The 24,030-nt window shown below is 44.9% G+C and overlaps 1 protein-coding gene across 1 annotated transcript; it reads left to right on the top strand.

Annotated features, from left to right (window-relative positions):
• The first annotated feature begins 313 nt into the window (after positions 1-313).
• On the top strand, positions 314-23,332 carry SEC11C (SEC11 homolog C, signal peptidase complex subunit). Its single transcript, XM_053299916.1, has 7 exons — positions 314-699; positions 2,181-2,252; positions 8,312-8,421; positions 10,979-11,128; positions 16,047-16,166; positions 18,223-18,280; positions 20,938-23,332. Exons 2-7 carry the CDS (start codon positions 2,211-2,213, stop codon positions 20,989-20,991), a joined length of 534 nt encoding a protein of 177 aa, XP_053155891.1. The 5' UTR covers positions 314-699; positions 2,181-2,210; the 3' UTR covers positions 20,992-23,332.
• Positions 23,333-24,030: the final 698 nt, after the last annotated feature.

The raw sequence follows: 24,030 nt of genomic DNA on the forward strand, positions 1-24,030 counted from the left end.
CCGCTTCCTTACCCCTCTAAGCCCCGCCCCCTTTCCCCTCTCGCCAATGAATTATGTACACGGTTTACGAAAACCTATCCAATACTTAGTGGACTCCCACATTGCCTGATCCAAACACCCGCGATTTTCCCCCTTTAACGGTTGTAGAACTGACACAGCACCGTGTTTTCATTAGAAGCTGCCTGAACCGCTGTTTTTAAGAACCACACCCCGCCTCGTATCGCTGAAGCCATTTCCCTCCTTGAAAAACAGTTAATAGTTCAGGGCAGGCAACCGTCACGCCACCGCCGTCGGATCACGACAGGGCCCCCTTTCCGCCCAGCTGCATCTCGGGAGATGTAGTTTGCGAGGGACGGCTCTCGGGGCTCAGATTAGCGCGAGGAGGGGCGAGCGGGACTAAAATTCCCAGATGCCTTTGCCCATAGGTGTGTGCCTGTGCCTGTCCCACCTGGGCAGCCAGCCCCGAGGAGTGCTGTGAATGGTCTTCTGGTGGCAGCAGGGAAGGCAAAGAAGGGGAGCTCCTGCTGACGGTGGCTCCAGCTCTGGCAGCTCCTTAGCTGGCACCCCCTTGTGCTAGGGGGCTCTAGCCGCCCCTGGGCCACCCCTGCCTCCGTTTGTGGTGTGAGGGGTCTCCTGGTCTTGGGCTGGAGCTCTGCCCCTTCCCTTGTCTGCTGGTAGGAGGCGGCAAAATAAAGATTGGTGGGTAATGCGTGCATTCCTTATTGAACTCTGCTTCTTTTGTGTTTATGTTGCTTTGTTTTGTACTTTTTAAAAACCCAAAACCTCTATATTTTGTGTTGTACGCCGCCTTGAGGTCTATGGTGAAAGGTGATCTATAAATTTAAGCAAAAGCTCCTCTGCTGGGTTGGGAGTCTGCAGTCCAGGGAAGCTGGCTGGCTCACTGGAGAGGGAGGGAAGGTGATCTTCTTCTCTGTGTGCCGGGAGGGCATGGGGACGGAGATCGCTTTCTCTGCCTACTTGGAGAGAAATAAAGATGTTTCTCCGTAGTCTTCCCGCTTAGGGGCCGTCGGTTTAGTGAGTGTTTAGTGCTGACGTGCCTCAATGGAAGGGGAAGAAACCTTGCCAGCATGGTGGACGAGTGGGTTCTGTTTGACACGTGTGACGTGTCACATATTTCCTGTGATGGTTTGTTGGGATGTGCAGGCTCAGGGATGCCTAGCATGGTTTGGCAACCTTAAGTGGAAAGATTAGACAGGCATCAGCTGGGCATCCTTTAGATCAGGAGTTCCCAACCTAGAGTGCCCAGATGTCGCTGGACTGCACCTCCCATCCTCCCCAGACACAGTGGCCGTCTGTTGCAGGGAATAATGGGAGTTGTCGTCTAGCAATGTCTGGGGACCCTGCTTAGATAAGGTTAACTTGCTTTAGGGCTTGAATTGGGGGTTAAATCGGAGGTCTTACTATCTCCTTGCGGACTATGATTTAATGCCTGATAAGAAGCAGCTTTGGCAGCTGCCCTCTGTCCTTAGGTTATGTGTCAGAAAGTGGTTGCTATTATATAAGAGTTTAGGGCTAGGAAATAACATAGTTTAATGGAGAAGTGTGTGCTTTGCACACAGGAGGGTCTCAAGTTCAATCCCTGGAGTCTGTAGGAAAAGGGTTTCATGTAGCTGGTCTAGATGATCTCTGCCTGAGACCTTGGAAAACTGTTTTCAGAAGAACAAATAATACTGGGCTAGCTGGACCTATGATCTGACTCAATACAAGGCAACTTCATATGTTTATAGCAGATAAACAGTCTCGGGGCTGAATGCTGGACTTAATCTGTTAGGCCTAGTATGAGCTATACAGAATGATAGTATCATTTCTGAGGGATCTTTTAAAAAAGGCGATAATAGAGTGATTTATATTTTCTTGTGCATAAATGTGGTCTGTGGTAATTTGTCTTGTTCATCTCTGTTGGAACACTCTCTAAAAGGTAGACTGCAGACTTTACAGATGAGTCGCTGAAGCTGAGAGTGTGAATGTCCATCCATCCATTTTAAAGTTGAGCTCAGATATGCACTGAGATCTTAATTTTGTTCTCTTTTCACGCCCCACCATAGCTTTTGCCCATATCCTTTGGCTGATGGATAACCCTGGTAGAATTGGTGCTCTCTCCACCTTACCCTAGTCTAGGAATAACATTTTCTCTCTCTTTGTGTCTCCTTTATTTCCAGTTGTGACGGACTCCTCAGAAAACTCTGGCCATGGATATATTTGGGGACTTGCGGCGAATGAACAAGCGCCAGGTAAAGCAGCAGCATGACCTGGGTGTGCCTAGCTATATATTCGCAAGCATATTTTAATGAGTGGCTTAGTTTGTTCTTCAGCTGGCACAGAATTCTGCAGCCAGCTACAGAATTATCAGAGCTGGTGCATGAAGACCACAGAAGTCCCATGCTAGCAATTAATTTTAACATAGCCCAGTCTGGGGTCTAGCATGCCTAGATGGGGCGGGGGGAGGGTGTGACAGCTTAAAAGCTATGCAACCCCCCCCCCTAAAAGCTATGTGAGCAGTGGAAATTATGCAAATTAGCAAATAGATTTGCTTACTGTATGCCTAGTGTGTGTAATTCTGCTAGTAATGAGATGTAGGGATGTGCATGAAATGGATTTTGTGTTTTGTTTTTGAGCTGAAATAACATGGTGTTTCGCCAGCTGTCTGAACGAAACAAAATTCAAAACATTTTGAGTGTTCTGGCCATAAGGAACAATGGGAAAACCCGAAAGACCCCATTGGTAGCTCCTAGGGACACCAGTGGGTTGGGTGCTAGGGCATGATGTGTGCTACCTACCACCTAACCCACACAAGAAATGGGCAAGTGGGTGACTTTCTCTCTCTTCAAATTTTTAACCTTTCCCCAGAACCCCTATAGGATCCTATGGGGGTTCTGGGGAAAGGTTAAAAATTGCCTGCTTGCCCATTTATTTTGTGGGTTGGGTGGTATGTAACACCCAATCATGCCTTGCCACAAAGCCCATTGGTGTCTCTAGGAGCTACTCATGGGGAACAATAGGGTGTTCTGAGTTTCCACATTGTTCCCTGTGGCTGGAACAAGCTGCACTCACAGAGTGCACTGTATTCAAGTTTTTGCATTGTAATTTGCAGTGCATTTTGCAACCTTGCCTTGAAAAACACTGCAGAAGCACAGAGTACAAGGGAATCTGTCCCTCCCAACATAGAACATACATTTCAAACAAAGTCCCAAAATGGCCAAAAACAAATCACTGACCCAGAATTCACTGCCAGCCAGAGTGCCTATACTGCAGTGCAATGTTCCCTCTAAGAGAGATTCCCAGATGTTGTTGACTACAACTCCCATAATCCCCAAGCAAAAGCTGCTGTAGCTGGGGATTCTGGGAGTTGTAGTCAACAACATCTGAGAATCCCTCTTAGAAGGAACAGTGCTGCAGTAACATTATTGCCACAAGTTCTCTCATGCACAATTATGATTCTTTAGTTCCTAGCATTGCAACAGCTGCCACATCAGCACCCTTAGCAGCAAGCATAGCCATAAGTTCAACTAGAGCAACTTCAGCCACATTTTAACTGAGTACACCTTGCAGTGCAGATTGCAGAGCAGACCACAGCAGTGAGTGAGGCTATTCTCATCCGCAGACTAACCCGGGCTAGGGATGCCCTGCCTAGGTTAGGCTGTGCATGGGCCCGATCCTGGCAGGCCAGTACCACCTAGCCCGGCTTTTTAGCCCTGTTGTTAGCCAAGGACTCCCTTAAACCAGGCTACTTGCTTGTGTGCAAGTCGGGCTGCTTCCAGCATCACATGGTGCATTGTGGGATCTCTGGAGGCTGGGATGACGAGTCCCAGCCTATGTTTATCTGCACTGCTCCCAGCAGCGCTGGTCGTATGGGTGCGCCTTTGGAGATGTGAGTGGACATCTGGGGGATGGTAAGTTGAAGCCTGCCTTCCCTGCCTGCACATGATTGTGTGAACAGCCCCAGGGAAGCACAAGTTCAGACATGGAGCTCATTACAGCATATTTTTAATATAATATTATTAATATTAATAAAAAATATAACACACACACATATACATATACACACACATGCACACAGCTGCCATTTCCACTTCTCGCCATTACGTTATCTTACAAACAAGCCAAATTACTACAAACATCAATCTGAGATCCAGCAAAACCAGATAGTTATAGCAGCCATAGCACAGCATATTATACTCGATGCTGAGAAAACGAACCTTCCTTCCTTCTCCTGGTCGAAATCGACTTGACGACACACTTTACCTTTACCTTTTTCAAGAGAGGCACAGTATAAGCGGTCTGTCTGCCTCCCAGTCCCTTTTGAATGTATTTTGAAACTCCCGCATTTTCTTTTCCCTCCTCCATCACCCCAGCCAATGGTGGTACAGTTGCCCATGACAACACTTGATTTGTATGATAAGCCAAGCAAGGAGATTACAAGTCAATTGGAGCCCAGTGCCAGAAAAGAAAAATCAAGGGGAAAGCTGGCCTCCAAAATAGCGCTTGAAATGTTTTGAATCAAAAGAGATTGCTTTATTCCGAGTGTGAAATAGTCCCTTTATTTAAAGGGTGTCTTGTTTCGAACTCAAAACAATTGAAATGGCCCATTTTGAAATGAAACATTTCGATGTTGAAACATTTTGCACCTCCCTAATGAGATGGGACAAGGAACTATGTGTGGTAACGTGACTGTATGGCTTAATTTCTGCAAATCCTGTTCAGCTTTCATTCTGGCACTTCACTGAGCATTGTTCTTTGCCTTTTAAGCCCATCTTTTGTCTGGAGATCTAGAAACTTTGCTTTTTAAAGCAAATAAAATTAAAGCTCTGATTCTCAATGCTGTATTTGGGGCCCTGTATACCATTTCTTGTATTGGCCTGGTGTAGATGCAACAGACGCATGGCCCTGGTGCCCTGGCTAATTCACGCAGCCTTAAAAACAGATGCATGAATTAGCCTGGTAGTGCCAATTATGTGCTAGATGTTATCTATTCGGGAAGGAAACCAGTTAATTGAGCAATTGCTCTTGGCCATGTTCTGCTTGCAAGCAGCAAGAGGACTTTCCACATTGTGTCATGAATTTTTTAAATATGGTTTTTGCAGACACTGTGGATGCTGAACTCAGGCAGCTTTGTTTTTTGGGCCATTTTCATTCCCATAAGTAGGGTGGCAGAGGGTGAGAAGCAGTGCCCTTAAAACATCTTGATGTCTGGATAGGAATGCTAAGAAAAGGCTTATTTTCATTGGTTCTACTCCCCCCCCCGGTTTTTTCTATCCCCTCCCCCCCCCCCACCGGGTGCTAGAGAGTTTTTACAGTGATTCCTACCCCTTGCACCCAGGGCTGCCCAAAATTGCCTTGGGGCAATTTTGTAGAGGTTACATAATGTAACCTCTACATCTAGAGCATCAAAAGATTAAAAAGGGAAGCTTGAAATTGCTTAAGGCGGAAACTACTCTTGACAAGAGGGAGGCAGGTTATGGAGCATATCTTATTTTAAGTTCTCAGTCTCCCTTCTCTTGTTGGATGGTACCTACTACTACCCATGTCTTTTCAGTGCCAGGCAAAAACCATTTTATTTCCCCCCATCTTTTACAAACTTCAGCTGATCTGTCTTCAATGAGCCCCTGTTAATGTTGTGTTTTGTTCTGCTGCTCTTTTATTGTTTGATGACTTTACTGTGTTTTGTTGACTCATTTTTATATGCTCTAATGCTGACCTGCGATTCTTTTTACTGAAGGTGTGGGGCATATATTAAATGAATGATGGCAAGATTCAAGAAGGGCCGAGGGGTAGAGGAAAGATGTGGATGATTCACATAGCTGAACTGGTGTCTTAAGAACTGAAGTCAAGGGTATCCGTGCAGAGGTTTGCTTCTGGTGAAGCAGGCACAGAATTTGCCCAGCTCACAATTCAAATGTCTATGTGAATCGAAAAAGGAGATAGAGCATATCTTATCTTTATATCCATGTGTGAATTGACCCAAAGAAAGCAAAAATGGACAGGAGCTGCTATGGAATAGTCTGGTCTTTCAATATTATTATTTCCCTGTGGACCCCTGCCTCCCTCTGGCTTGGATGCCCACTGGCTTGGATGGCTTTAAAAGGGCCTTAGACAAATTCATGGAGGACGGGGTCTATCAACAGCTCCCAGTCTGATGGCTGTAGGCCACATCCAGCCTCAAGAGGCATGATGCCTCTAAATACCAGTTGCAGGGGAGCAACAGCAGGTGAGAGGCATGCGCTCAGCTCTTGTCTTTGGGCTTCTCAGAGACATCTGGTGGGTCATTGTGGGAACGGGATGTTGGACTAGATAGCCCTTGGGCCTGATCCAGCAGGGCTGTTTTCATGTTCTGTTGTGTGACTGTGCCAGATTTTGGGGTAGAAGCTCCTCAGAATGGGGGATTTTCTTCTTTTATAGCATCTTGATGATTCTATAAAAGTAATTAAAGTAGTACTTGGATACATTAACTTAATTACATATTCTATCCATCCATTCATTCCCACCGCTACCACATGCCCCTTGCTGGCCTGCTACCCATTTCATGGTTTCAGTCTTATAGTGGGCCAAAGCACGGAGAGGGTTTAAGAAACCAAGCCAGGGGTGGGATCTGTGTGTGTTTCCCTTCTGAAATATTTACCTGGCCTAAAAGAAGCCTGTAAAGTAGGCCATTCTTAGGTTTGGGCTTGGTACACTCACTCTTTGCAGGCAGAGAAACAGAATGTCCTACTTTCCCCACATGCTGATCTACTTTGTGCCTCTCTGATGGCGGCTCGGCCAGTGTGCCCACCCCCTACCCCGGTGATCTGTTTTTGACAGCCCTACATTGTGAGTTCCCCGCTATGCTGCTGCCCTCATTATAAAAATATGGCACCCTGGGAAGGTGCAAGTGCTGGATAAGCGATCATGCATCTATTGAATAGAAAGACTAAAATATCTGCATCCTCAAAATTTGGGCAGCTGTTTATGTTTCTTTTCTGCCTGTAACTAATAACCAACACCTAGTAGGATTCTCTGTGGCTGCATTGCTTGGTTCTGTCAAGACAGTCCGGAGTATCCATGTAAAAAATCTTCTGATCCAACATTTTCCTTTGGTCAGTTGTGATTACTCTAAATGCAAATGCAGACGGTAGAAACTTGCGGAGCTGTAAAAGGGCAAGTTAAGCTGTACAACAGGGTGCCACAGAATGTGTCTGTGGGGGGGGAGATCACTGGGGTGAATCCTTGACTGTAAGGGATCTGCAGTAGGCTGCCACCATCCACTTTATTTTGATGTGGGGGAAACCCACTCTCTTCACATGAGATTCCTTATGTGGCAAAACCCTCCCTAGAAGGGGCTGAGCATTCCTAGGCCTCCAGAGGCATGTGACTAAGGCAGGCCCCAAAGGAAGAGTAGCACACTTCACTCACAAAGGTTTATTGGTGGCGATGGTTGTTATAGAATAGTTTTAGTTAACCTGGTTTAAATGTTTGATTTTAATTGTGTGACTTTAATGTAAACTGCCCTTCCTAAAGTGACTCAGGGCCGTATATAAATTGAATGACTGAATAAGTTATTAGATTAAAAGAAAAACCAGAGTATGTGATAAGAACAATGGTCTCTTCATAAAGCAGATTGTAAGAGAGAGTTTTCATTAACCAGGAAACTCGGATTCAAGCAGTACAATAAAGGAAAATAACTTGCCTCGCATGTCTACCTGAACTAGTCCCAATCTTATTACTCACAGGCAGGGATCTTCCTGCTGTCTCCAGCCTCTGGGCTGTGGCCTTCCCATTTCCGCAGCAGGTTCTTATCCAGCTGCTTCCTCTGGGCACTTTTGGGACACAACAAAGCTTTCTCTTCTCCTGCTGGTGGCTGTGGGTGTCGTTCCCACCCAGTCCTCTAGATTGATCCTTCTATTTGGATTTTCCTGGGTTTTCCCCCTTCGTAGGAAAGGTCCACCCTCCCCTGCTGTAGAGCATTCTGGGAGCTCAGCTGTCCAAGGAGGTTCCCATGCCCTCTCACAAGCCTGTACCCACTCAAAAAAAGAGAAAGAAATTGAGATCTACAGTTCACATACAGAAATCAGGAAAAAGAAATCGGTATCTGCATCTCAACGGGCATTGAGATGTCTGTGTTTTCATTATTTGAGCTGGAGCAGTCGCATTTATGCAGGTGCAATATCTTGTGCACCAGATATTGGTTGGGGAAGGTGTGGAATATTTGTAGATATTCATGATTTAAAGATACATCAGAAAATGAGTACAGTGGATTTTTTAAAAAACTATTTTAACCAGCTGTTTTTTTCTGTTTCATCTCTTTGCTTCCTTGCAGCTATATTACCAAGTCTTAAATTTTGCCATGATTGTATCTTCAGCCCTCATGATATGGAAAGGCCTCATCGTTATCACTGGAAGCGAAAGTCCTATTGTGGTCGTACTCAGGTACGCCTTTCTATATGGCTAACTCTGTGATTGGGACAGCCTGTGTGTCATGAACCTGTAGCCCCATTCAGCCAGGCACCCAGCTTGTGCCCAATGTTCCCTCTAACAGAGATTCCCAGATGTTGGTGAATACAACTCCCAGCATCCCTAGCTACAATGGCCTTTGGCTGGGGATTATGGGAGTTGTTCTGGGAATCCCTGTTACAGAGGACACTGCTTGTCCCCACTCTTGCCCTCTCAGTGTCACATTCTGGAGCCTCTCGTGCCCCAGACAGGGGTCTGCTAACCTTGTCCTTCTCCTCCACATGCTCAGGCCATTTAGCCTGCTTCCTTCCTGGGCAGCCCAGGTTGTCTCCTTTAAAGCACGTCTGTCACCTTCTCAACACAGCCCTGAAACATAGGAACTGAAGAAGCTGCCTTAGACCATTGGTCCATCTAGCTCAGTATTGTCTACGCAGACTGATAGCGGCTTCTCCAAGGTTACAGGCAGGAGTCTCTCTCAGTCCTGTCTTGGAGATGCCAGGGAGGGAACTAGGAACCTTCTGAACGCAAACATGTACATGCTTTTTAGGGATGTGCAAAGAGGTTCGACGTCAAACTTGTTCGACATTGAACCGCTTCGGTTTGACAGTTCGGGGTCAAACTGAACCACTCCATTTTTGGACTGGTCCTGGACTGACATCCCCCCCCCCCCCCCGCCGCAGGCTGTTTGGGGGGTTTGCTGGTCAATTTAAAAAATAATCTTTTTTTTTAGTACTTGCCCCCTCCAAGACAATCGGGTGTGTGTGTGTGTGTGTGTGTGTGTGTGTGTGTGTGTGTGTGTGTGTGTGTCCCGTGGAAAAAATTGCCTTCCTCGTGGCAAAAATTGCCTGGTTCAGGCATTTTTTGGCATTTTCTGGGCCTTCCCCCCTTGCGGCGGCCATTTTGGAGGCTGCCGCGCATGTGCAATGGGCCTCTGCGTGTCCTGGGTCACCTGGCCACGCAGGGGCCCATTATACATGTGCGGTGGCCTCCAAAATGGCCAATGCGACGAGGGAAGGGCCAAAGAATGCCTGACCTGTCGAGGGACACTCAAACACAAACATTGACTCAGAATAATTAACCAGATTGTATCAGCTTGCCACATACTTCGATGGCAGAAGCTAAAAGGCTGGCCACGTTTCTTGTAACATAGGCCCTGGTATTGGTACAGTTGACTATAAAATCAGAACTCTGAATTTAATAAAACACCATCTTTTGCTATGTTTAAGTACTAGATACATCTGATAGTCAGTACAAGTCAGTAAATTCTAGTGTGGGGAACAGGTATTGGTTATATTACATTTTAATCCTACCCTCCCTCCAAGGAACTCTAATGAGCAGTGTACATGGGGCAGTGTGTTATCCCATTTAATCCTCGCAACAATCCTGCAAGTAGATTATAAACTGAGAGAGTATCATTAGCCCAAGGTCACCCAGTGAGCCTCATGACTGAGCAGGGACTTAAACCAGAGAGACCCAGGTGTAAGTACACCACCCTGTCAACACACCACATTACCAGCTTAAAATATTTGCTTAAGAATGTGCTTACACACTTTGCTAGTAGGCTTGGGTTTTGACAGGCCCCATTGGAAACATATTCCATTAGGTTGTGGGGCCACAGTTAAGAAGGCCCTGCACCCATGGCCTGATGGATCTTGTTTCCTATAGTAAAGGCGATTTAGTGCGTCTCTGCCAGCAGACCTTAACATGTGACAGGGCTTCTGTAGTCAAAGACTACTGGTTTTTATACATGGCCAAGTGGAACGGGGTGTGTGCATCCACCTTCTGCAGAATTATTTGCTGCATCAACCTTTTTCTTAAAACCACCATTCAGTCTTCATGTATAAAATGCTATTTTAGTGTTCTCCATTGCAGGGCCTTGGAGCCCATGGTGGTGGCCATCAACCCCTGTGTGGATCCCTGAGCAATTGTTCACTAGTCTGTGCAAAGCTTCATCTGAAGCCGAATATGTCACACACAGGTGACAGTTCCCACTATGTATGCTGCACCTGGCTCACCACTGTGGGTTCTTCTAAGGGAAACTGCTCCCGTGCATCCGCTTCCCCCATATGGGGCAAGTGCTGGGAAGGACTACATTTCCCAGGGTTCCATGGGCACCTTCCAAGATGGCGCTGGGGCTAAAGAGGGCTCCGTTTATCTTAAAGGGTGGGGAACCATGCTGAGGAAAGCCAGGCACAGCGCAGAGATCAACACAATAGGAAATGACTCTCACACTGAACTTATTTTGCCAAAGTGGTTCCTGTTTGTAAAATAATGATGTTCACTCTGCGATTGGCTTCATTGCTGCAACATAGCATTGATTTAAATTGATTTTGTGAGATCTGGTTGATTGCATCATGGATTGTGAAATGCAGTTCTTGTGCTATCTCTGTTATCCTGTAACTTTTTTTAAATTCTGTAACTATAGTTGGTGAAGTAATTTAAAGTTTTTACAATTTAAAAAAGTATGAGCAAACAAAAACATAATGTCAGTGGTGTAATCCAGATTTCTCCCCCTCCCTCCTTTCATTTGTAGTGGCAGCATGGAACCAGCCTTTCACAGAGGAGACCTGTTATTCTTAACGAATTTCCGAGATGATCCCATCAGAGCTGGGGAAATAGTGGTTTTTAAAGTCGAAGGCAGAGATATTCCCATTGTGCACAGAGTAATCAAGGTTCACGAAAAGTAATGGCAAAAAATTTAATTGTTTTCACTGCTTGGCTATTTTGCTATAGCCTTTTGGAAGCAAAATGAGGAGAGTGGACACAGCAAACCATTGGTATTCTCAGTAGCTCATTGGGCATTAAAACTCAATTTATGCTCTTTAACCATGAGAGAGCTTTTGGCTGCAGTTCAGGAAGCTCATTTATGTGTGTGCAACAGGTGTCCTCAGTGCATCATGTTGACCGAACAGTGCATTAAGCCCCACTTCATTATGTTGACCCACTTGTACATTTTCCTAGGGGGCATCTATTTTGTATGTCTCTCAGTTTAGTCCATGAGTCTAGCCCACAAACATTGGCTATTGGTAACATCTCGGGGGCGAATGCTCTTAGTGATTTTTTTGTTAACGTCTACCTCCATAGAGATGGAAAATAGGTGATAGCATTGTTGCACTTCCAGCTTTCTCTGTATTATTTCCTCCTCTTTATCCCTACCCCAACTGATTAGGGTAAACTTATGGTCCCTTTTGCACGGAGGAAAGGGTTAGGGTTGGGCAACAATGAACAAATTGTTGTCCTTTCTCCATGAAGTAATCTTTGGAGAACATGCCTGCCAATTTTCATATCCGTTGCTCTGACGTAACGTAAAATGTTATGGTTGTTTGTTTGTTTTGTTTGTTTTATCCTGCCTGACTCCACAGGCTCTAGATAGTTTACAAAAAACCCACTATTAAAAAAAAATTTATTAAAAACATAATAAAACCAATTATTAAATAGTTACAATTGTAAACAGTCAAAGATTACCACAATTTTAAAAAAATTAAACAGCAATTAAAAACTTAAAACATTCAGAGTTTATTAAAAGCCTGGTTGAAAACCATTTTAAATGATTTTAATTGTAAACCGCCCAGAGATGGAAGTTTTGGGCGGTATAGAAATGTTTTAAAAATAAATAGATAGATAGAAAAAGTGTGTCTTAAGGGCTCTGTTAAAGGCTGGTAAAGATGTTAAGCCACGAATATCTATAGGGAGTGCCTTCCACAGCCCAGGAGCGGCTACAGAGAAAGCCCGTTCCCCAGTCACCACCAGACGAGCTGGCTGTGTATGGAAATGGACCTCTCTAGATTATCTTAATGTGTGGTAGGGATCATGCAGAAGAAGGTGCTCTCCCAGTTCTTGTGTGTTTAAAATGTTTAAAAGTTTTTAAAAAGCCATTGTGGATTGAGCTGCTACCAGCTCAATAACCGCATGATAACACACTGAACGCATGGCAATGCTGTCGCCCATTTTCCATCTCTAGGGGTCAAAAGGCACCTTGTCAGAAATCACAATGAGCATTCATCTCCCCCCACCCACCACCAAATGACACCCACCACCCCAGCTGGCTTGTAGTCAATGATGTTGTGCTCTTGTGAAGGAGACTTGTGTGGTAAAGTATCCAGTTAACAATGCTAGAAAACATGTCTGTATACTCATTTTCAGTGGCTGACATCCTGGCTAACCAAGTTGTGCAAGTGTGAGAAGATTGCATAGTTGTGCTAAGAGAGTGTGATTCTCAGAATTGCGTTATAGGGCTGCTGTGCGAAGGTTCCTTTTAAAACAGATGTGGTGTGATGCATGTTACACAACTGTTGCACAAGCATGCATGCAGTTGCAGCAGCACAACACTAGCCTGGAGAGCAAGTTCCAATCTTCACACAGTAGCGTTGCCATAGTACATTACCCTTCTGCAAGGACTTTGCTAGTCAGGATGTCAGCCAGTACTCTTTCCCTGCTCTTTTGGTCCCCAAGGACCCCCATGGTGATTGACATGATAGAAAACGATAATGCAGTAATAGGAACATAGAAGGCTGCTTTATACTGAGTCAGACCATTGGTCCCTCTAGCTCAGTATTGTCTACACTGACTGGCAGCGGCTCTCCAAGGTTTCCCCTGCTCACTGAGCAAAGAGGCACCTTTAAAAGTGGTGATTCTCTTTATTTAGCTGGGGGAGAGCAACTGGCCCCCTCCATCCCCTGCACAGCATCCCTCTGGTGGCTGTCTTAGGTTTCTTTCTAGATTTTGAGCCCTTTGGGGATGGGGATCCATCTTTATTTTTATTTCTTTATGTAAACCGCTTTAGGGACTTGTATTGAAAGGCAGTATATAAATATTTGTTGCCGCCACTGCCAAGCAGGAGTCTCTCCCAGCCCTACCTGGAGATGCCAGGGATTGAACTTGGGACCTTCTGCATGGAGGCATGCAGATGCCCTTCCAATGAGCTATGGCCCATCCCCTAAGGGGAATATCTAACAAGCAGAAGGTTGCCGGTTCGAATCCCCGCTAGTACTATATCAGGCAGCAGCGATATAGGAAGATGCTGAAAGGCATCATCTCATACTGCGTGGTAGGAGGCAATGGCAAACCCCTCCTTTATTCTACTAAAGAAAACTACAGGGCTCTGTGGGTGCCAGGCGTCGAAATCGACTTGACGGTGTGCTTTACCCTTACCACAAGACCAGCTCTCCTCCACTAATTACAGCAATAAAACAACTTGTAACCATATCCCACAGCAGCTAATACCTTGGCTCAAAGGTTTGCCTAGGGAGTCATGTCTACCATACATTGGAAGGTGGGCAGAGATGAGGCCATCCTCCAAAAGACATCCCAAAGGTGCCTGAAATTCATGAAAGCATTAATTTTCTAGGGTACGATTTGTCACAGTCATCCCATGCAAATGCAATGTCATAAACCCTCCTTTTGATATGCGAGTATTGAAACATCAGTTTTATCGCTTGACTTGACCACCTCAACAATGGTGGTGTGAATTTGGCACAAAAATGCATGGATGCACATTCTGCCCCCTAAAGTTACCTTTAGCAGTGTGTAAACCGTTGCAGTCCGACTCATCCTCGTGCTGTTTAATAACATTGGGTGCCTGAGGTCGTGTGAGTGAAGTTCGTGCCAGCATCGCCCCACCGGGATTCAGGCATCTCATTGGATCAGTGCTAGTGGGAGAAGGAGCTGTAGTGTGGATTTCTTCCATGCTATAGATGAGAGAGAGGGGGGGGAGAGATTGAGAGAGAGAGAGCGCATCTCCTCTGCATGCAGGAAGTCCCAGGTTCACGCTCTGGCATCTCCAGGGAGGGCTGGGAGAGACTCCTGCCTGAAAGAGACCTCCAGAGGACTCCTGCTTGGGAGCAACCTCCAGCCTCAGAGGCAAGATGCCTCCGAATACCAGTTGCAAGGGAGCAATCGCAAGAAAGAGGGCATGCCCCGCCCCCTGCCTGTGGGCTCCCCAAAGGCATCTAGTGGGCCACTGTGTGTAGCAGGGTGCTGGGCTAGATAAGCCTTGGGCCTGATCCAGCAGGGCTCTTATGAAACCTTGGAGAGCTGCTGCCAGTCCGTGTAGGCAATACCGAGCTCGGTGGATCAGTGGACTGACTCTGTAATGAGGCGCCTTCCTATGTGACTTGGCCACACAAGATGATGCAGCTGTTATGTGATGTGGGCCTGCATGCTTGATTTTTCCAATGTAAAGAGTAGCCGTGCGTGGGGGGCTTTAACGTCCCCCTCTCCTGGCCAGTTACCCAAATTGTCTCCACTCCACTCACAGCTTTTGCCCCAAGAGGAAAATCTCCAGTGACACCAATGGAAGCTTCCCTTGTCAGATTGCCACAGGGAAGCGGGGGCAGGAGGCCGGGGTGAGGAATGGCACCATGCAAAGCCTCCTTGTGCTGCTGGCCTGGTCTGGGTTGGCTGCTACTTCGGTGTGGCTACTACTTGCCCTTGAAAAATCAAGCCTGCAAGCCCCCGTTGTGTGATCGGTGGATCGCCTCGTTGGCCCTTGATGGCCCCGCGGCATGTGAAGGAGTCCCTCCACAGCAGCTCTCATGCCACTAAAGGCAACCTGGGAAGGGGCCCTGCCATTGCAACCATCTGTGTCTGCCTGAGGGACCCAAGTAGAGATGCATTCCTGGCATCCATACTGTTGCAAAAGTGGAGCCACTCTGCTTCTGGCATCTCTCCACGCCTGAGTCCTACCTCTGGTCCACAGAACTGGATAAATTCACGGGTTCTGAAACAGGATGTGTTCAGTACTTGCTGTCGGAATGGGATAAAGCTGGCACTTCCTTATGTTAGTTATCAAGCGGCCATTTCTGTTGGCTTTATTCTCTTTTAAAATTAGGAAGAGAACTGTGTCTGCTAGCCCGGCTACATACCTGGCTACACTGTAGTCCCAGGACTAGTGCTCTTATCCGAGTTGTACCCATCAGAGTTGTAACTGCAGTTAGGTATTTAGGATTTTCTCTCTTTTTTTCATTTTTATGCATGTTGCTGAGCTAGCTGTAATGTTTTTTTTACTGGCTTATTATGTTGTCTGTTTTTCTTTAAGCATGATGCATTAGCTATTATGTTTTTATGTTTTATTATGCCTTAATGTGTGCATTGACCTGTGGTTACAACAATAAACTTACAGAGAATTGTTGTTAGATTTTCAACACCTCCATCTGCTTTCCATCCCACCAAAATGTTGTTAAACTTAAATGGCCACTTTTTTCTTTCTTTTTTTGCTAGCAGAACTCCTGTTAAGTAATTTGGTCTTTTTCATATCTGTAGATGCCAGTTTTCCAGGTTAAGAAGCACACTCTTTCCTCTTAATAACAAGAGGGCAGGTATCTGCTTAATAAGTCTAGTGCTAAGCAGGCATTCTTTATTGTGACTGCTTGGCTGAGGTAGATTTATTAACACACTGGGTGGTGGGGAGGAAATGGTAGTTTAGATCTGTCAGTAAGAGTCACAGCACGGATACCCTGATATTTATTAAAAACAGAGGAAGGGCAGGTTGGACGCATTGCTATCTAATCTTGAAATCCTCCCTGTTCGTGTTTTGCAAACATGTTCTAATTCATGGTTTTCAAATGAGGTGCTAATGAATTTGCCATCTTGTTGGCTTGCAGAGAAAATGGCAACATCAAATTTCTGACTAAGGGCGATAATAATGAAGTTGACGACAGAGGCTTGTACAAAGAAGGCCAGAATTGGCTAGAAAAGAAGGATGTCGTCGGTCGAGCGCGAGGGTAAGTCCTGCAGCAGGATGTGCTTTTTGGTGACTTTTGGTAGTCTTGTTGTGAGCCACTCTGAGCAGTAGTGTACTGGAGGGGTGGGGGATAAATATCTTTATTATTAATAATAGGATTGTGAGAAACTTTGGAAGGAGCTCTGCCTTCCCTGTGCATAATTGTAGATTTCTCTCAGTAATCTGTCTTCTCATGCTTTGATCCTGCTAGTGCTGCTCTACTTGTGTATTTGTGGCTGCTCTCTTCAGATTATTGTATCACTTATGTTTATATTCCGCTCTTCCTCCAAGGAGACCAGAGCCATGTACATGGTTACGTTTATCCTCACAACAACCCTGTGAGGTAGATTAGGTTGAAAGATAAGTGACTGGCCCAAGCCCGATTCAGACAGCATGCTGCATGAGTGTACAAATGTCTGTACACTTGTACATGAGTTTGTGTGAATGACTGTACCTGTGTTCATTTTAAAAGTGAACCTGGAGAAGGGCCATTCAAATGCTTGGTACAGATAAGAAGTGCCCTTCTGTACCTTTTTTTCAGCAAAACATGTGAATGACTGTATCTGTGTATAGATCTGTACCTGTGCACACGGTACACCCGTTCTATGAATGTTGAACCTAACATGTAAATAGGCCTTCGGAGTCATCCAGTACATTTCATGGCTGAATGGGGATTTGAACTCGGGCCTCCCCTGCTCTACTCCAACACTCTCACCACTACAGCACTGGGTGTGTGTGTATGCATGCTCTCAGTTGGATTGCATCATGGATTATGTAGCTGCTGTTGAAATGTCACTGTTGTGTGTATTTGTTTCACTCAGATTCACATTCTGTTTCTCAGTAGGGAGCATAGGGCAGGATTGTCACTCTGATCAATTGACTGTGGTCAGTTTTTTTTGTAAATGTAAGCTCCCTCTGATGTTCCAGGATAAAAGCCAAAGAGAAGAACTGTTCAATGAATTGTTCACATTTATGGAGACCTTACTTAAGTTATAATAATTCATTTCAATTACTTTTAAAAAATTAATCTTGACTAAGCAATGTTGAGGAATTTGATTCTGTAATTAACGTGTGTTGAATCTGATGATGACTAATGGAATCAATCATTTAAAAATACTTTACCATTATGTTGGTCAATTGACCAAATCTTTTTTTGATCAGTCAAATGCCCAGCATTACATGGAGTCCCACAGTGAGCCTCTCTGCCTGACCTGCCTAGCCTAGACATCCAAAGCGGACTCTTTAATGTTGGCTTTTATTTCTTCTTCTTGAGTGTTTTTTTTTTTTTTTAACCATCTGGTTCTCAAACTTAGCCATGAGGGCTAGAAACCCTTTTTAATGAAAGCTGTCAGGGACACTGCAACAGAGTCCTGAACTGAGCAGAGATCGAGAACAGCAGACCTCCGAGGTCCCTTCCTACTCTAGCATTCTGTGACAATCATCTTCACTGTAAGGCCCAGGGGGCAGTGGTGGCCTCCATCAACCTTAAGTGTGGTCCTAATTGATTATTGAGCCTGTACAATGCTTCAGTTGAAGCTGAATACTCTGCACAATCCCCCTGGCACCGTACAGAGATGACTGTTCTCACCGTGAAGTGCTATGCTTTGCCCAGTGCCAGAGGTCGGGGCTCCTTTACGGGAAACTGAGCCCTCTTGAATCCCTGTGCCATCTTGGAAGGCCTACACAGAGTGCTGGGAAGGGTAGCCCCCCCCAGTGTTTTTCTCCTAGAGCTCTTAAAAGAGGGCTCCATCTCTCTTATAGCCCCTCGCCCCAGCACTGCGAAAAGCGCAGTATCCTGCAGAGGTCAGCATAGTGGGACATGGCTCTTGCGTTGAAGGTCTTTTGCCATGTAGACCCCGCCCGAAAAATAGTGAAGATCACTGTTCTATGATACTTTAAACAAAATCTACTCAGGCTGCATTAAGATGCCTCAAGAACTTTGTATTAGCTTTATATTACCCACACCTGACCTGGCTAAATGTTGTATAAACACAAACACTACTTTAAACTGGGCTTAAACTTACTTAATGCTGTTCTGTTCAACTTCTGTCAATCAGGTTTTTGCCGTACGTTGGGATGGTCACCATAATCATGAATGACTATCCAAAATTTAAGGTAAGTTGAGGTTGAACACTGGGACTAAGAACTCTCTAAATTAAGAATCCATTCTTGAACTGCAGAGTGGTCTCTAGTTTGTATTAACAAATTTCCTTATACAAGGTGGAGAGAGATCCATTCCTAGCAAACTTGTCCTATTGGGTACCCTTTGCTATTTCCCGTGTGGGATTGCTTGTGTTTTGGATATTAAATTGTGTTGACATGCATATGATGGGTTCAGTCCCTTGGCTGCTTCTCTTGTATTTAGTGTAATTGAAATGAATGAGACTTGTGCGAGAACCTGCATATGTCATACTTTTGCATAGCTTCTTTTAATTTCAGTGGAGCTTGTGCAAGACAAGTTGAATGGATTGCGCTCCATGTGCAAACTTAACAATGTATTGGTCCAAAATATATTCAAGGGCATTGAGGTTTTCACGCAACTGTTGTACCATGTTGATATTTCTGCACTAAGGTGGATAACCTTGTTCAGCATTGAAAATCATATTGGGGCCTTTTTCCCCATCATACATCCAAACTGGTTGGAAAGTTACTTTGGTTTAAAATAAATTGAAGGATTGGATTTGTCAGAATTCCACCAACCAGCAGGCTGCACAAGAGATCTCCAGAAGCCATTAGTGGTCTTGGGCAAAACAGCAACTCAGACTAATAAATGATTGTGAAGACAGGGCAGAACTGTGAACTGAGCATGGATTGTCCTTTGTTAAGCATGGTCCACCCTGGTTTGCTTTTGGATGGGTGACCACATGAGCACTGCTTACTGTAAGATATTCCCCTTAGGGGTGTGTGGCTGTAGCTCATTGGAAGAGCATCTGCTTTGCATGCAGAACGTCCCAGATTCAAACCCTGATATCTCCCTGGGAGAGACCTTGGCCTGAAACTTTGGAGAGCTGCTGCCAGTCATTGTAGACAAGACTGAGCCAGATGGAGCAGTGGCCCTATGCTTGTATGCATTTTGAGTAGGAACATAGGAAACTGCCATATACTGAGTCAGACCATTGGTCTATCTCACTCAGTATTGTCTTCACAGACTGGCAGCAGCTTCTCCAAGGTTGCAGGCAGGACTCTCTCTCAGCCCTATCTTGGAGAAGCCAGGGAGGGAACTTGAAACCTTCTGCTCTTCCCAGAGTGGCTTCATCCCCTGAGGGGAATATCTTGCAGTGCTCACACATCAAGTCTCCCATTCAGATGCAACCAGCACAGACCCTGCTTAGCTATGGGGACAAGTCATGCTTGCTACCACAAGACCAGCTCTCCTCTCCTGTACAACTTGCTTACCACTGAACAGTGGTACAACTTGCTTACCACTGAAGTTGTTGTCAAAATGCCTACTAGTGCTGAATAATATTGCTCCCTGTGTTTTCAAATATTTGCTTATAGATTTCAGTGAGAACTAGACACTTAAAAGCAAAGAACAGCAATTCCTTGAATTATTACAACATGCCACGGGTCTTCAGCTGTATTCCTAGGAACCTTGGCTCCTTAGAGCAGGATTTGACCACTTCCAAATGCCAACTTGCCATGATGTCTGCAAATTTAAACCTGGTGCCTAAACCAAGCTATGAACAGACATGACCCCAGGATTGGAGTGCGCTTCCCCCAAATTTTGGGGCTGGCTCTTAGAGCCAAAAAAGATTATCACAGCCTGCCTTAGAGGCTCAGGGAGGCGATAAATAATGGAGGGTGTTCTCTGTGTTGCCCTGAGAAAGGTTTTGCATCATTATCAGCCTTCTCCTCACCAAGTGCAACAGCAAGGAAGTGTTGGCCACATTCCTAGGTTATGATCTCTGTTTACAAGAGGCCAAACAGGCCTGATGGGCACTCTGTGTGAACCAAAGTGCACTGCAACACTTGCCCAGAATCCTTTGCAAAGTGCAGAAGTTCCTTGGCAGACAAAGCAAAGGTGAGAGAGGTTCTTTGAGAGTAGGGAGTTTGAAATCCACTCTAGGATTCCGTGGGCTACAAGTTCCCCATCCCTGACTTCAGTGGTGCTGGATGGGCTTTATCCTATTAAAGTCAAATGATTAAGTAAGTGCTTCCGAAAAACCAATATGCAGTTAAATGTTACCGGGAAAGCTAGCCAGTTATATTTTCAAACAGGCTCCCACGCTCCCCCCGGCGCCTTGGTTTTGTTCCATAGAATTCTAAATTCTGATTAAGGTTGCTGTTGGCAGCACCACAAGGCCTCCTGCAGGGCATAGTTTCCACATGTAACTAATCATGCATTACAACCCATGTTCTGTGGTACTCTTGAGATTTCGATTTAAAAGCTATTGGAAACAAAGCAAGAATCAAATACTGGATCTCCAAGTGAAAACATATTTAGAAAGATTAGTAAACACACTCCAGACCAGGGCCTAATAGGTCCTCCAGCACACACCCAGAATGGCACTTGGTTTTGTCCCCATCAAATCAAGGGTGCAGTTCTATGTGTACAAAGGGGCACACAAAGTTAATTTCTCCATGGGAAGAAATGTACCCACGTTTGTGTAATTCACATGTTACTTTTTGTAAATTAATACTTTAATGTCTAGTTAAACAAAGATGTATTTGAAGTGGTATCCATTTTCTGAAGTCTGATACTGTGTGTGTGTGTGTGTGTGTGTGTGTGTATAGACACACAGAAGTAATCGAAAATTATTTTGTTTTCACAGTATGCTCTCCTGGCTGTAATGGGCGCATATGTACTTCTGAAACGAGAATCATAAAAGAACATGGAATTGCCTTGCACGACTCTAGAGCATAGATATACAAAGAGATACTAATATATTTGAAATGTACCCTTTGTCTGTAAATAATACTATGTGGTGTGCAAAACAACATTGTATTGTCCAAATGAATTGTCCTGTTCATGATGCAGTTCTAAAAACCTTCTTGTGAGCAAATCCTACGGGTTACATTAGGACTGGGCTGCAAAACTTCGGACCTCCAGCTGTTGGACTACAACTCCCATCATCCCTGATCATTGACCACTGGGGATGATGGGAGTTGTAGTTGGAAAACACCTGGAGGGTCAAAGATGAGCAACCCTGTTTTGGGACAAGCTCATAAAGTGTTCTTAGGACTGCAGCTGTATATGGATAAAAGCGACATTTCATATTTTCTTTAACAATATTGTTGTGAGTTCCTCCATGTTGTGAGTTTCTCTCCCCCTCCCCCACCCCATGGAGAGGGTCAGTTAAAATATCCCAGAAGTGGAATATCCATTCAGTGAAATGAATCCACAGTGTATTGGCACAATCGTTTTGAAAGTAATGGCTTAACAGCTTTGAATCTTGCTAGAAATCAAAAGGTTCCTTTTGCTGGAGAGAACCAAAGGAACCTGCTCACATAATTCCTGGCCCCCACCATGTGGCTCAAGTAGACAGAGGCTTGGTTCACACAGTCATTTGAATCTCGATTTAATGTAGGTTACCAACACTAAGGCGGTTGTGTGAACCTGCGCCAAGGTGGTTTGTGACTGGATATGAATCTGAGATTTCTGTCCTGGCTGGGTTCACACAATTGCACCAATGTGGGTAACCCTACATTAAACCAAAATTAGAATGGTTGTGTGAACCAGGTACAATATTTTGTCAGACTACATGCAGTCTATTCTTGTGACCGAATTCACCATGTATCTCTGCTTCTATCCTACTTTCCTCCTACCATTCTTAATGGTCGAAAGAAGACAGTGAGGACTGTTAGGTGAAGGTTGCAAGGTGAACACTTCTTTTTTTGCAAGTCTGGTATTACCAATTTAGGCTTTTTTGAGCAAAGCACTTTGTTGATCTTGGCCTGTAGCAACATTATCTGAGACAGGTTGTTTGTGTTTTGCCTTGGCACAGGGCTGCACAGCTTCAGCCTTCCTGCAGATGTTGGACTACAAATCCCATCTTCCCTGACCATTGGCCACTGTGGCTGGGGATGATGGGAGTTGTAGTCCAAAAATAGCTAGCAGCCTGAAGTTGTGCAGCCTTGCGTTAGCAAATGTGGAAGAGCCCATGTAGGTGATCAGACTAGGTTGGGCGAGCCTGTTCACCCCCAGGTAACTTGGTGTTGGCTGTTGCTGGACCGAGGCTCCTGTCATCCCCGCTTGGTATCACTTGCCAAGTGCTCAGGAGAATTTTACCCAACTGAAGTAAAATTGGTCATATACCCCCAGTTGCAAGTAATCCCATATCTAAACGCACAGGGAAATGTTTTGCGATGGCTGACACGTGAGGTTCTGAACTTTTGGAGATGGTTGAGTTGCAACCAAGCACGTTTGGGCATCTTCCCAGATTACAGTTTGTGTCCTTGGGTGTTTCTCCAAGGAATGCAAAATGTGGATTACGGTTAAAACACCTGCTTGTTGAGAAAGCAAGAAATGAATATTCAGAGCAGTTTGTGGATTCTTGGTACAGATGCTTGACATTACAAATCGGCAGATCTTCCCATCTTACAATTTCACACCTGAGAGTGATATTGGGGAGGCGGGATATGAGAACCATCTCATTAAGTAAAAACAATAGTGTAGGAAGTGGCCCTGAGGCATGAATATTACTGGTTGTCCCAGGATACAGTTGCAAAAGCTGTTGAATCTGTAAACATGTGGCGCTGTCTGGGTAGCAGTGGGAGGGCAAAAGGTTCGGATCCTGAAACCTTGGGCACATCTAAGCTGCAAACATACCTGTCTAATTGCTGTAGTTTGTCCCAAATATCCTTGGGAAAGGTATTTCTGTAATGGTGCTGAAAATTCTCTGCCAAATTGCTTTCCATCTGAAGCAGGGACCTGCCCTTAGAGCCTCTTTCTTGGCTTTTCACACTTCCTTTGTGGCCTTAGACAAGTCACTTGAACAATGTGGGAAAAGAAACCCTTTGCTTTCTTCTTCAGCAATACTTTTGCCTTTTCGCATAATAAAATGTGTGTATAAGTGTGTCAATTTCATTCATCCCTCTGCCTTTACAAAAAATTAAAAATAAACTGCTATACAAGAAGTGCTAGATCTGAGAGGACCTATGAAATGTGTTAATGGGAAAAGTTCTCTTGAATATTTTCTAATAAATGTGATACCCCTCCCCCCCCAATATCTCTTTGCTTTCCTGATCATTCAATCCCGTAATATCATTAAAAGATTTGTCCTGTAGTCAGTCAGTCAGTCAGTCAGTCAATCAATCTCTATTATGATCTTAGACCAGCATTAGGTAAAAGGAGCATGTAATATTAAAACCAGATAAAAAATGATAGTCTGTGCCTGTTAGCCTAGAGACTGTAAGGTCACTATAGGATTACTGAAACGCTAAGAACTGCGAGTATCTGTAAAATGGCGAAAACAGTAGCCTGTGTGTATGAAGTCACAGTAGGGCTAAAATCTATGATATGCTCTTAAAGGTTACATGCTATAAAACTGCAAAGCTAAAATCAGTAAGACAGTGTCCATAAAATATTGAAGATGAACAGATGCATTAAAAGCAGTAGGGCTGAATAGTTGCGGGGGGATTAGTTCTTTCTGGTGGCCAGAACCTGCCCTGGCAAATTCTGCATGCTGCCGCTCAGAACTTGGCCCCATTATATGTTATAGATGGATTACAGTCAGAGTAATAGGAAGATGTCATATTGGCCTGAGTGTCAAGTAGCAGAAGTATATGGGCATTTTGTACATCTCTGTAGAACAGGCTGTGGAGGAGGGCATGCTCAAGAGTTTCAACTTGCCCGAGGCACAGATGTTCCAGGAAAGAAATATTCCTGTATCTTCCTTCGAGGACAGCCAAGGGACGGGTGTTGC

Source organism: Hemicordylus capensis, chromosome 2 (genome assembly GCF_027244095.1).
Source record: "Hemicordylus capensis ecotype Gifberg chromosome 2, rHemCap1.1.pri, whole genome shotgun sequence".
Lineage (NCBI taxonomy): Eukaryota > Metazoa > Chordata > Lepidosauria > Squamata > Cordylidae > Hemicordylus > Hemicordylus capensis.